At 32.5% G+C, this 13,655-nt stretch overlaps 4 protein-coding genes across 4 annotated transcripts; 2 read left to right on the top strand and 2 right to left on the bottom strand.

The window, feature by feature from the left end:
* Positions 1–1,908: 1,908 nt before the first annotated feature.
* Positions 1,909–3,113, bottom strand: Rrp42 (exosome complex component Rrp42). Its single transcript, XM_076408798.1, has 5 exons — positions 2,954–3,113; positions 2,704–2,900; positions 2,488–2,653; positions 2,250–2,429; positions 1,909–2,185 (listed from the first exon to the last, which is right to left on the bottom strand). The coding sequence occupies exons 1-5, from the start codon at positions 2,999–3,001 to the stop codon at positions 1,925–1,927; spliced, it is 852 nt and encodes a 283-aa protein (XP_076264913.1). The 5' UTR covers positions 3,002–3,113; the 3' UTR covers positions 1,909–1,924.
* A 237-nt stretch (positions 3,114–3,350) lies between these two features.
* Positions 3,351–9,119, top strand: Parp1 (Poly-(ADP-ribose) polymerase). Its single transcript, XM_076408787.1, has 14 exons — positions 3,351–3,552; positions 3,615–3,920; positions 3,972–4,159; positions 4,211–4,403; positions 4,464–4,765; positions 4,821–5,034; positions 5,094–5,195; positions 5,254–5,362; positions 5,423–5,632; positions 7,523–8,004; positions 8,063–8,281; positions 8,337–8,456; positions 8,511–8,669; positions 8,732–9,119. Exons 1-14 carry the CDS (start codon positions 3,445–3,447, stop codon positions 8,984–8,986), a joined length of 2,967 nt encoding a protein of 988 aa, XP_076264902.1. The 5' UTR covers positions 3,351–3,444; the 3' UTR covers positions 8,987–9,119.
* Positions 9,120–9,161: 42 nt separating this feature from the next.
* Positions 9,162–12,101, bottom strand: LOC143199061 (damage-control phosphatase ARMT1). The gene is made up of 8 exons (XM_076408792.1): positions 11,903–12,101; positions 11,759–11,817; positions 11,594–11,699; positions 11,283–11,515; positions 11,082–11,232; positions 10,864–11,026; positions 10,444–10,810; positions 9,162–9,422 (listed from the first exon to the last, which is right to left on the bottom strand). The coding sequence occupies exons 2-8, from the start codon at positions 11,812–11,814 to the stop codon at positions 9,200–9,202; spliced, it is 1,299 nt and encodes a 432-aa protein (XP_076264907.1). The 5' UTR covers positions 11,815–11,817; positions 11,903–12,101; the 3' UTR covers positions 9,162–9,199.
* Positions 12,102–12,117: 16 nt separating this feature from the next.
* On the top strand, positions 12,118–13,626 carry Arpc1 (Actin-related protein 2/3 complex, subunit 1A). The gene is made up of 4 exons (XM_076408796.1): positions 12,118–12,309; positions 12,358–12,427; positions 12,480–13,084; positions 13,138–13,626. The coding sequence occupies exons 2-4, from the start codon at positions 12,358–12,360 to the stop codon at positions 13,585–13,587; spliced, it is 1,125 nt and encodes a 374-aa protein (XP_076264911.1). The 5' UTR covers positions 12,118–12,309; the 3' UTR covers positions 13,588–13,626.
* Positions 13,627–13,655: the final 29 nt, after the last annotated feature.

The raw sequence follows: 13,655 nt of genomic DNA on the forward strand, positions 1-13,655 counted from the left end.
TATTAATTTTCAGATTTTGAAGCCCTCCAAACTAATAAAACTTGGATGAACTTGCCTTAATATAAAAGATATTTCCATACATTGAATGAAAAGTTAAAGTTAACTAACAACATAGATAAAACAAATGAAACAAACACGCCGCAAATCTGGAATACGATGGGTTCTCATCGCCGTTTTATCTTTTAAATAATGGGAATAGCAATTTTTGCTAGTACTATTGGTCCAATACGTCAAAGTGACGCGTATTTTGACATTTAAATTATATATCGGCTGTGAAACATAAAGCTTATTTAAATGTCATGTGCGTCAATGCGTATTTAAAGGAATTATAAAGAGTACAGAATACAAACTACTTTGTAATATAAAAAATTGTTAGTTAATTAAATGTCAAAAAATGCATTCCCTCCAATGTATCAAGCAGGCGTTTCTCTTAAAAACCGTCTATAGATTTTTGTAATCTTAAAGACAAGGAAGAATTTATAAAGCTGGAATACATATTTAAATAACATTATAAAACTGCCATCAAAAAATAGTAAGTCGTAAAATAGTATGATGAATTCTTTGCTCTGGATCAATCTCATTAAAGAATATTATTACACTTAATTTTATATCAACGTCATTAGCAGTGATTTTCATTTCACTTATTGAATAGTGAAGTTACTTCAAAAGTCCCGAATTAAGGGCCCTTTTCATTTCAGCCTCATTACTCCTTACATAGGAAGTGTAACAAGAGACTTAAAAGTAGTGAAAAACTACGTAATAAATCAACAGCCCTTAGTGGGACTTCCAACACGGCAATGGACTTTTACATCAATCATTTAACTCATATCATTCAAACATTCACTATGAGGGCGCCATTTTCAGGTGTCAATGATTCCAGATAAAACAACACTTATATTTTTAACACTTATAGTTTTAAGTTCTTCGATAATATATGCATTAAATGTACAATAATTTGAAAATAAATGATAATACATAACATTTTTGTTTCATTATTTTATTCAGATTGGAATTTTGTTATATGTCAAAGTCAAAATGTACTAATTCAGAGTTTTTGCGGCAACAGTGCGACGTTTCCACAGGTCACGTGAGTACACTGCTGTTTTAAATTGACTATTATTATACGCATATACAAAACTAGATAAAACAGTGATTATTACCGTTTAAGGTATAAGATTTCGTAGACTAATTAATTTCAATTCTATAAAGTAACCGTGTGTAGTGTACGTGCCGTGCCGACCGATTACCATAGAAAACATTAAAACGATTACTTTTCTGATTATAAACAATTCATAAAAGAATATATTTCATCGAATCCTTTTACAGTGTGACCTTCAAGAAGTATGGTGCAACATACCATACCAATTTTATGTTTAAAATAGGCACTAGATATTCATATTACTCCCATTACACGCATGAACAATAGTGTCAACTCGTTTGTTTTCCAATATGTCAAATTATAGAATAATTGTAGTATATCTTTATAAAATATATATGAGTACTCCAATTAATTTTAAGTAAATTGTTGCAGTTAATTTATATCGTTCAGTTTTGGTTGTATCGTCATAAAATACGAGAAATATCCATACGTTCCCTACAGAGACACTACAGGGAGGACAATCTTTGCAAGTATGGCGTTTGAATTTAAAAACCAAAAGCTTTTCGCATGAATAAACGCACTTTCATTAAATGTCGCGTCCTCCAGAACTGGTAAAAAACAAAAAGTAATCTTTCACTAGCCTTATAATAAAAGAATGATTTTCATTTAAAATTCATAGGAAAGCCACCCTTTACTACGTTTACGTTGAGTACTTTAATTAACTCCTTTAATAAAACACAAAACAGCAAAAAGTGACCAGGTTTAGCTGGTATTATATAAATTATTTTCAAAGGATAAGGAATAAAGTATTTACTTTTAAGACTTTTATTTTAAGAAACCAACATCTTCATCAGGTTGAATATTATGCAGTGTTTCCATAAAAGCTTTATTTAGCCTTATTCCAACTTTTTGGCCCAGTTCCAAACTGTTACACATAGTCCGGGGATGCAATGAGCCTTTTCCAATTGAAGTTACTGTACTAAAATATTCCTGCGATATTGCTACTACAACAGAACCAACAGAACATTGTTCTTCTGCCAAACTTGGGTCTACAATACATTGATCCCCTATTTTACATACAGTAACCTATAATGGTTTAAATAAAAAAAACCAATGAAATATGTTATTTACATGTATTATTTTGTCTCACCATAACTGGAGCATTAGCGACATCTAATTTTTCACAGTCAAAAACACTGTCAGACACATTAAGTTCAATATTATCTCCATCAATATTTATTGACTTTATTAAAGGAATCTGTGTATTATGTAAAGCTGCTTTCACAGCTAAAGATACAGCATCAAATAAATTACCACCACATTCTAATATCTGCATATAAATTGATTAGTTTTTTAATATAATATATTCTATATATTCTCATTATTACCAATATATCCACACAGATTTTCCAACATTTCCTGCCTTTTAAGATGCATAATTTTTTCAAATTAAATGTTTGTGGTGATCGATAAGCTGAAGTTAGAATGTTTGCCAATTCAGCAGCCAGAGTTTCACCACCTCTTCCTTCAAAATCTGGAGTGGCATTAGCAGAGCTAAAAATTTCTAATCAATAACAGGTTATGGGTTTAATACGCATAGGTACCAGTCAACAAAAAACTCTAATTTGCCTTCAAATGGCCGTTCCGGAAAAGGAACATCAATTTCTAATTTAACAGCTACTAAAACATCTGTATTGGCAAGACGCAATCGAGCTGATCCAAACGCATGCTGTACAATGTTTGTTTCTAATTCAATAGGTCTATAACCTTCCCTATCTCTGCCATCAACACGAAAATTTTCCTGAAAACAAGTATATATTTGTTATGCTTAAAACAATGGGAATTCATTATTACTTTAACACCATGCAGGATAAATGTTTTTTCAGCATCGCATAACGACATTTTATTAGGTACGATAACAACACTGCTACAGAAATATATTACAAAAACATTAATTTATAAAAAAATAAAAAATAACTTAAGCTAACATAACCCCATATTATGTTTTTCTATATTATGTCCACAACATTATAACCTAACTTTAAATAACAAAACCTTTCATTGTATTTCATAGAGTTTTTTATGACGTCATATGTATATATTCTTAAATGTTTAATAATATATTTATATTTATTTTAATGTATTTATTTCACTAAATATACACTTTTGCATTATTACCGTATTACAACTTAATAATTATATTTATTATTTCTACATAAGTATTACCATTGATGTCATTGTAATATTGGAGGGAAAACTCTTTATAGTGTTTATTTTATGGTTACTCGTTATTCAAATCTACCGGTGTAGTTGGTATATGTTTTGGCTCTTAGCTCTCTACTAAGATGGATTTACCTTTTAGAAGTGAGTATTCTAAAAGTAATCGAGCAAAATGCAAATTATGCAAGGAGTCCATAGCACAAGGTGTACTACGTTTGGCTGTTATGGTACAGGTATGAATTTAGTAATAACTAATTAATATAATATAGCGTAACATTATATAATTCTTAGTTAGTCCCATCATTTTGATGGCAAACAACCAAACTGGTATCATTTTAAATGTTTTTTCAAAAAACAACGTGTTCAAACAACCGATGATATTGAACATTTTGAATCTTTGCGAATTGAAGATCAAGATAAGATTAAAGAACATGTTGGCGGAGCGTCGGTGATAATTCCAGAGAAAAAAGGTACTAAAAGATCTGCTGATAAAAGTGAACAACGAGCTAAAAATATAGCGTTAAAGGATTATATTATTGAGTATGCAAAGAGTGGAAGATCAACATGTAAAGGGTGTCAACAAAAAATATTAAAAGATGAGGTATTTTATTTAAAGTATAGCATATTACCTCTACTAAAAGACATATAATAGGTGCGAGTTTCAAAAAAGGACTATGAATCTGATATTGGAAAACAAATTGGTGGTGCAGATCAGTGGCATCATCTTACATGTTTTGCCCAATTAAGATCAGAGTTAGGATATTTTGAAGATGCCAACAAAATTCCTGGATTTAAACAATTGAAAAAAAATGATCAAGAAGAAGCTCGAAAAGCAATACCGTATGTACTTCATTTATGTCTTTAATTTTGGAAATAAAAAAATGTTTTAAGAGCTATCAAACAAGAGTGTGTACCTGAAGTGAAAAAAATTAAAAAGGAGGAACCAGATGACCTAGAGAAAGAATATAGAGAACAAAACAAGATTATGTACAACAACCGTGATAAGTTAAAAGAGTTAAAGAAACCACAGCTTATTGAACTTTTGGAGCATAATAATCAGGCTGTGCCAGAAGGCGTTGAAAGAGTAAATCAGTATTATAATTAGTTTTAGTGCAAATCTATTATTAAAATTATTCCTGTTTAGATTTTGGATAGTTTGTCCGATATTATGACATTTGGATCGTTGGAGCCATGCAGTGAGTGCAAAGATGGTCAATTGACTTTCACTAAGGGGGGTTACATTTGTAAAGGCAATGTTAATGAGTGGGTAAAGTGTCAAACCATTACCAAAGATCCCAAACGTACGAAATTTAAAATACCAAAACATCTAACTGAAGAGTTCAGCTTCCTGAAGAAGTATAAATATAAACCTAGAAACAGAATTATAAAAGATTTCAATCCTACAGTTGCGATTAAAAAAGAAGTTAAGGAAGAGGAAAATGGAGAGTGAGTATTTTAAAATATTCTGTAAGAAATTAATCATAAGTTGTTCCTTTTACAGGCCAAAAGTTAAAAGGGCCCTACCTCCACTATATGAGATGGAATTTGTTATTTTGGGGCAACCTATTAGGGGTAAGGATGTTTTAAAAAAAGAAATACAAGCTCTTGGTGGTAAAGTAGTGACTAAAATAAAAAACACTGTAATGGCTGTAATTGCTAATAAAGATATGGTGGAAAACATGGGTTCCAGAATACAAGAAGCAGAATCTGAACAGGTGATGATTCGATAATAAGATCTATATTTCAAATTTTTTTTTAATATTTTATAATTTAGATTCAAGTTGTATCAGAAGATTTTATTGATGAAGCTAAAAATTACACTGGTAAAATCCCCGAATTGATCATGCAAAAAAGTATTTGCAATTGGGGTTCAGATGTGAGTATTAAAATTGCTAATTAGATAAACTGTTCGAAATATTTTCGTAATTTAACAGCCAACAACAAGGCTTCCTCCAGAGCCATCGTCAAGTCTAAAGTCTGGCCAGAAATCTCGCAGCCGATTCACTAGTTCAGTACCCAGTAAAATCAAATTAAAATTAAAAGGTATAAGGAAACCAAAATTTAATTTCATTGTTGATTTTACTATTTCTGTTTTATTCACAGGCGGATCGGCCGTAGATCCTGACAGTGGCATCGAAAATATAGCTCATGTTTATGAGGACCGAAATAAAGAAAAATATACGGCCGTTCTGGGTCTCACTGATATCCAGAGCGACAGAAATAGTTTCTACAAATTGCAGCTGTTGAAATCCGATAAAGGAGATCGGTATTGGATTTTCAGAAGTTGGGGAAGAATTGGGACAACAATAGGAAGTAAGTTCTTATAGTGATATTTTATAGCTTTCTTAGCTTCGGTAGTTGGATGGTTAGATTTTTTTTACATGTAAATAGTCAACATAACATTCTATACCGTTGTAAATGACTGGAGAAGTATAAATGGAGATACCTAGCTAGGGAGACCTACACCTGAATTGGCAGGTTTGACTGGGTTATGAAGGATTACCTCCAGACATGCCCCCTAAAAACCCCCTTTACAGCTAATTCTTTGATCGTTTTTGATTATATCGCGTTTAAAAGTTGGGTCCCTTTAGAGGGCACGAAGACCCGACGTGAAGTAGATGAGACACCTAACTTACCGCGAAACAAAGTGAATGGAAAATAGTCACCTATAAACAAAAAAATTAAAACTAGCCGCTGCTAGTGGAAACCAATCAAGTAACGTAATTTCCCGGATATCTCCGGTCTTTTCTTCGATCGCAAGTTTGGGTGGAATTCCCTGATTCAAAGGTCCCTCCAGAGAGGTGAAGGTATTGTCCATCTGCTGTTCCCGGTCATCAACCGGGCCAACAGGCTTCCTCTCTGAATAGTCCCTCCTGTACGAGATGCTGGTTCGATCAGTCGTTCTATATGGCTGCAGTGTATATCTCAAATACGTCTCACCTAGTCAGGTGCAACGTCTTCAAATTTTTCAGAAAAAAAATCTCAGGCGAATAATCAATGCCCCCTGGTTCGTCAAGTATAATCAAATTCATAGAGAAATAGACGTCCCCCAAGTTCACGATTTTATATCAGAGTTCTACTCAAGATATTTTTCCACTCTTTTCTTCTCTCGAATAATATCTGTATTACTGAGCTGATAACTCATTCAATTCTTCGTGACCTTATTCAATCGCAGCCGTACCGCGAGCTGCATGGCGTGATAAACAACGCCATGTCCTTGCCTGGCCCTCGGGCATCTTGAAGGTGTTACCGGTTACGGGCTCCCTCTTTTCCAACAGTAAGGAGTATCAGTTAGGGTCATAGGATCAGCTGATAGTATGGGGTTTAGTGGGTAGCCCAGAGGCAGTCTCCACATAACCAATCCAACTCGCTTATTCCTGCCAGTCTCTGCGACCAGGTAACAGGATTACCCTCCCCGGTTTCAGATCAAAAAAAATCTCTCGGATGGACTTACTCTTAGGATGCGTTGATTGTAATTGATATTCCACGAAAAGTTGGGATGTCTAACTAATCTCGACTAATGGAACCCGGTGAATTTCGGAATTTCTGACGAACCATATAATGTTTAAGGTGGTGTAGACAAATTGAAATATACTCTATAGACCGATAAGAGGATTTTAACGGGAAGTTTATATACACCGCCATCAAAAGAGCCGACAATGTACCTTTTGTGAAGTATTATGTAGACATCATATTTCCTTATCTTTTTTATTTATTGATTCTTATCTCTTGTATGTGGAATTTTTGATTGTGTGCCTCAATTTTATCATCAATCAATTTTATGAATTTTTTATGCACCATGATATATGAACTGGCAAGTCAGTCGTTCTAATTTTCACTACTAGTACTCCTTTCACTTAATTCAGATTCAGATTAATTCGACTTTTCATTAATTTCAATCAAAATTGCCTTATTCAGATAATATTTTTCCGTTTATTGTCAGGAAATTCAAGCTTAGTTTTTATTTCTTCACTTTATCATATATATTTAAAAAACTATTTACTTATTTCTTTTCTAATCTCCAGTTTCATTATAGAACTAGTGAACCATGAAAAGCACCCAAAAATATGCAAGATATAATACTATTTTCCTATTTTCGAATTTGTTCGATCCCTAGATATTCTCGAAATAGATCCGATTGCGCTACATATACAAGAATTATTCTTTTAACAGTATAAGATCTCATAAACATTAATGTTTTAGATAACAAATTGGAAGAACAGACCACATTAAAAGAAGCGATTTCAAAATTCGAAGAGTTATACCTGGAGAAGTCCGGGAACGAGTGGGAGAACCATCATCAGTTCGTAAAAGTTCCGGGGAAAATGTATCCGATCGATGTGGATTATGGATCGGAAGCCGCCATGAACTTGGACATCGTGGAATCTGATTCGAAATTACCAAAACCCGTACAGAACCTAGTAAAGCTTGTGTTCGATGTTAAACAAATGAACAAGCTTTTGTTAGAGTTCGAGCTGGACACGGAAAAGATGCCTTTAGGAAAACTGAGTAAAAAGCAGATTCAGAGCGCGTTTGATATACTCTCCGAACTGCAATCTATGGTGGATAAAGAGAATGTAGCCGAACATAAATTAATCGAAGCTACAAATAGATTTTATACATTAATTCCTCATAATTTTGGAATCGAAAAAATACCGGTACTAAAAGATAAAGATATTATTAAGGTATTTTATTACTCTGTTATGAAATTTACCGGACATCAACAATATTCGTTATTTTTAGCAAAAACTGGACATGTTGGATAATTTATTAGAAATGGAGATAGCATATAGTCTGATGAAGTCTTCTGGTAGTGAACACACTGTCGATTCCTATTACAAACAACTAAAGACAGACATTGAAGTTCTTGATAAAAAATCTGAAGAATTCCAAATCATTAAGGAATATGTTAAAAATACTCATGCAGAAACTCATGATACCTATGATTTAGATATTGAGGATGTAAATATTGAAGCTATTTAGGAGGGTTGATATATGTTAACACGATTTATTTTAGGTTTTCCTAGTAAAAAGAGAAGGAGAAAGTAAAAGATATAAACCGTTTAAAAAGCTCCATAATAGGAAACTGTTGTGGCACGGTTCTAGAATTACTAACTATGCTGGTATACTTTCTCAGGTTTGATGATGTTGAAACTGGATATTTCAATTATCACTGATCAATATTTTGTAGGGTTTAAGAATTGCTCCACCAGAGGCACCTGTGACGGGTTATATGTTTGGTAAAGGTGTGTATTTCGCAGATATGGTATCAAAATCAGCCAATTACTGCTGTACCAGCCCGGACAATTCTACAGGTTTATTGTTACTTTGTGAAGTAGCACTGGGAAATGTGAGGACTACATTTTATATTGGTAATATTCAAACAAATAACGACACGTTGCATTTTTATAGATGTATGAGAGGCCCCATGCTGATCATATCACCAAATTGCCAAAGGGAAAACATAGCTGTAAGGGCGTCGGTAGAACCCATCCGGATCCTGGAGTGGTAAAAACGATCGATGGCGCGGAAGTACCGTTGGGTAAAGGTGTTGCTAATCCCGGGACAGAGAAGAATTCTTTGCTATATAATGAATATATAGTTTATGATGTAGCCCAGGTACAGATCAAGTACCTCCTAAAGGTTAACTTTAAATATAAATATTAGAGGCCCAAATCCCTTAATGTTATATGTACTCTTCCTATAAGCTTTGTTTGTTTCGAAATAGCCTTAAGCTTTTTTGTATTTTGTTCTTGTTTCAACAGTTCCGTTTTTTTTAAATAAAAATATTTACACTACAGTTTTGACTTTTATTCATAAAAGGAACAAAAAGTCCTTCAAATATCATATTGCTTTTTATTACTTTTTTATTGCGTTTTTTTACAATTCTACGATTTTATTCGAGAACTGTATTAACCCGAAATCTCCACTTTCCATCCACTTTGGATCCTTTTTCTCCAATTCTTCTGCTACTCCTGGTTTTAATCCCACCACTATATCGGCTTTGACGGTCCTCAATGTGCAGAGCCTACTTGGATGGAATCCTTGCAAACCTTCGTCGACCGTTGTTACTGGATCCCAATTTATTTCACCAAAAAGTTTTCTATAACAGATAAATTATTTATTTTATGTAAAGATCAATATATATTTTATTAGTAGATCAACCCATAGCCAGCGCTAGGGAAGAGTGTCTACTTTTCAACCAGTATACCGCCTTATGTCTTCGGCTCTTTTTCACTAAGCCACTTTTAAAGGTCGTTCGCAATTCTGGCTATCAGCTTTCTATTTTCCAAATTTTTTATTTGGTCTCTGGGAATAGCGCTAAAGTTTCGCAGCCATAACTTAAAACCCAAACAGCAGACAAAAAAGATCCTACTGCTTCGGCGATTCGACATTACTTAAGCCAGGGGTACCACTGTCATCTTCTGTATTACTGATCCTAAGAACTTGTACTCCTATACTTAAAATAAGCCTTATGGCTGTCCAATGTAAATAGTAGCAAATTTTCAAAGGAACCGCGACATTACGCTATATAAAGGTGAGCACTAAAAAACGGTTATAACACGGGAAAGTAACCTTTTCTTTTCTTTAGGTTTCTTTTGGCTTAGTTCCTCGAAGCAAATATTCCCAGAATGTTTGATACCTCAATACATTAGTGAATAGAGTATTAACTTTAGCAAACCTTTTACCAGTCAAGCAATTTATAGAATCATACACTAGATTTATTTTTAAAATAATTTTTGTTTCAAATAAATAGGGATGTCAATTTTTTCTACAGTTTTCTTTAGTAATTGGCATGTTTGAAACCATAAATAAATTGTATTATTAACTACAAATCCCTACCTTTGAGAACTGCCGCAAAGGGTTGGCGCTTTTAAAAGGTCTGGGTGCAAAGACCTTAGAAATTAGAGAAGCTTTATTTTTGTCAACATTTCAGTTAGCGATAAATATATCTGGAAGCGACCATATTACCTCTTAATTTACCACTTTCATAGGCACTTTCAATTACTGCTGAAGTAATAAGTATTTTGGCATAATTACTTTCACTATGTTGAAAAACAATGAAGACACGACATCTTCATAGCGAACACAGGCTAGGATTGTAAATAAAATTAATACAATACCTATAATTTAAATCTCCTTTGAAAAAAATTATTTTGGCTTCGGATAGTTTCTTATACAGACTAGGATCAACATCTCTCATAAATTTGAACTCAAAGGGCAGAGTCCAAAAATTACTCTTTACAATTTCCCATTTTCCAGTTGAAATATACTCTTTCCAGCGACTTCCCAAAGTTTTAAGGGACTCATCGGGATTCCGTATGAGTTCATCCAGGGTCCAAAAGACGTCATGCTCCATTACATCTGATATGAACCAAGGTGTAGTTTTAACATAAAACCTAACTTTTTTTGCTAAATTTTGTTTAACAATGTAATCTGCTATACAAAAGTCTGTAAATAATTCATAACCGGCATTGTCAAAAACAAAATCTAAAAATTAATAATTGTAAAAACCATAATTTTTGCAAGACATTAAAATTTACCAACTGTATCATTGTTTGTTGTTTTATTAATGGTCAACCAAATATTATCTGAATCATCAGAAAGAAGATACTCATCTAACAAATGTGTATCAAATACATTACTTGGACCATCTACCTTACCCAAAGATAAGGAAAGGTCACACTTATTGCCCCACAAGTTAAGCTGAAATAAAAATATATTTTAAGAGTCCAAATAACAAATGATAATAATTTCATACTTTTAATAAAGCTTTAAAAGTATCTTCTACATTATTACTGTCATTTTCTATTTTTAATAAATACCTTCCCATCTGTGTTATCATTGGTAAAGCTTTATTATATGAATCCCTCTTTGAATATGAAAAATAATCAAAATCTTTCATTGTATTGCTGAAATATTAAAAAGTTTTATAAATACTTACAGAGAACAGAATACTTACAATTCACTAAAAATATTCTTGATTCTACGATACATATAACATTCTGTTAAAAGCCAAATTGTGTTAAAATAAGTTGTGTGTCCATCTTCTGAAGCCTGTTTGTCTATATACTCATTATAAAAATGAATATCCACATCATTTGATTTTAATTTTGATAATGGTTTATTTGTTTGTATTTCGTATTTCAATTTTGAAATTTCACCAATAATTTTCTTGAGGTCTTCTGAAGATTCCTTTAAGACAGAAATATATGTTTTATTACTTATTACTATCACTAAATATAACTAACAAATATTTTTTATTAAACTGACCTCCCCTTTTAAATTTTTAATTTCTTCTTTATTGCGAACCAATGTGTCTATCAGCTGTGTTATAATAACAGGCAGTCGAACATGTACAGTATAATATGCAAAACTCCTAAAAATTAATACATTAATTTAAAATAAGTTCTAAACCTAATGCAAATTAAATATTACCTCTTATAAAAAGCTGATAAATATACATTTCTGGGTGTTTTCACATCTAAACTCATATTCTGACATTCACACATAGTGAAAAGAATAGGTAAAAAAATTGTTAGATTACTTAACTTCATTCATTTAATTTGCAATAGTACTTACTATTTTCTAAAATATCGAAGGGTATGAGGTCAAATTTTATATTTCTAGGTTACATATAAAGTTTATTTTGCAATTATTTATGTACACATTTTGTTCCTGTTTCGTTTTAAAATGTTTATTAAATTTGATAAAGCATAAATAATTTTAAATGTTTACCAATTTTGAAAATACAAATTATCTATATAACCAATCTGTAACTAGTTTTAAAATATCTCAGTTGGTAATCCATCTGTCATTGTCAAATTATTTAAACTTACGCCCGAGATATACATTTACATGAGTAATTGTTGGTTTACGCCCTAGTAGGTAATTTGAGGTCCATTAATTTGGATCTAAAAGTATAAACATTTCTTGATACAAAAAATTTAACATTCGTGTTGACTGACCAGAGTCCGCGAATAAAGAAGGTAATTTGTTCTACATTTCTTAAAACCATTCTATTGCTTTTTTTATAGATGACTGAAACTCATAAATTTGGAACTGTAAATCCAATAACGTACCATGCTTGGAATAAAGACCGGACTCGTAAATATATATATATTCCAGTTAAATTGCAAATTATTTTATTTTATTGTAGAACTCGCATTTTCCCCTAACAATCATGAAGTGGAAATACATCAACGCAGTGGAGGTGATTGGAAACTTATCGATACTTTAAACCAACATGATCTAAGAGTAATGGGCATCGACTGGGCTCCAAATACTAATAGAATTGTTACATCTGCTGCAGATCGTAATGCATATGTTTGGAGTCAAGATAAAGATGGAAAATGGAAGCCAACTCTTGTACTACTTAGGATTAATAGGGCTGCTACTTGTGTAAAGTGGTCCCCTAATGAAAACAAGTTTGCTGTGGGATCTGGAGCCCGACTAATATCAATTTGTTATTTTGAAAGTGAAAATGATTGGTGGGTTTCTAAGCATATTAAGAAACCAATTAGATCCACTATAACTACTTTGGATTGGCATCCCAATAATGTTCTGTTAGCTGCTGGAAGTACTGATTTCAAAGTCAGAGTATTTTCAGCTTATATTAAAGATATTGAAAAAACTCCTGAACCTACACCATGGGGTGCCAAAATGCCTTTAGGGCAGTTAATGGCTGAATATGTCAATTCAGCTGCAGGAGGTGGTTGGGTACATTGTGTTAGTTTTTCTCCAGATGGTTCAAAAGTTTGTTGGGTAAGTACTAGAGTTTTATAAAAGTACTTCATTATTATTTTTTTTATTGTTAGGTGTCCCATGACTCATCAATTAACATTGCTAATCCTGGTCAAGGGAATGCTTTCATTAAGTTAAAAACTGAATATCTTCCATTCTTGAGTTGTACTTGGATCAGTAACAACTCAATAGTTGCTGCTGGGCATAGTTGCATCCCAGTGATTTATAATTTCAATGGAAATAATCAGATAACATTTGGTGGAAAGTTGGATACATCTCAAAAAAAGGAATCAGGTGGACTTTCTGCTATGAAAATGTTTCATTCTTTGGACAAACAAGCAAGAAGTGAAACCTCCGATACAAATTTACATTCAATCCATCAGAATGCAGTTACTTGCCTATGTATCTATGGAGGGAGTAAAGCTAAAGCTACAAAAATTAGCACATCTGGACTGGATGGACAGTTGGTTATTTGGGATATCAACTCTTTAGAAAGATCCATCCAAGGATTAAAAATTCAGTAATGTGAATAATAAATAAAAATCATTTTATTTGAACAAGAATATGAATTTTCTTTCAAACATTCTTACAT

The sequence above is a fragment of the Rhynchophorus ferrugineus genome, unplaced genomic scaffold, assembly GCF_030347505.1.
Source record: "Rhynchophorus ferrugineus isolate W39M unplaced genomic scaffold, kcgeb_rfMv2 rfM6, whole genome shotgun sequence".
Classification (NCBI taxonomy): Eukaryota; Metazoa; Arthropoda; class Insecta; order Coleoptera; family Curculionidae; genus Rhynchophorus; species Rhynchophorus ferrugineus.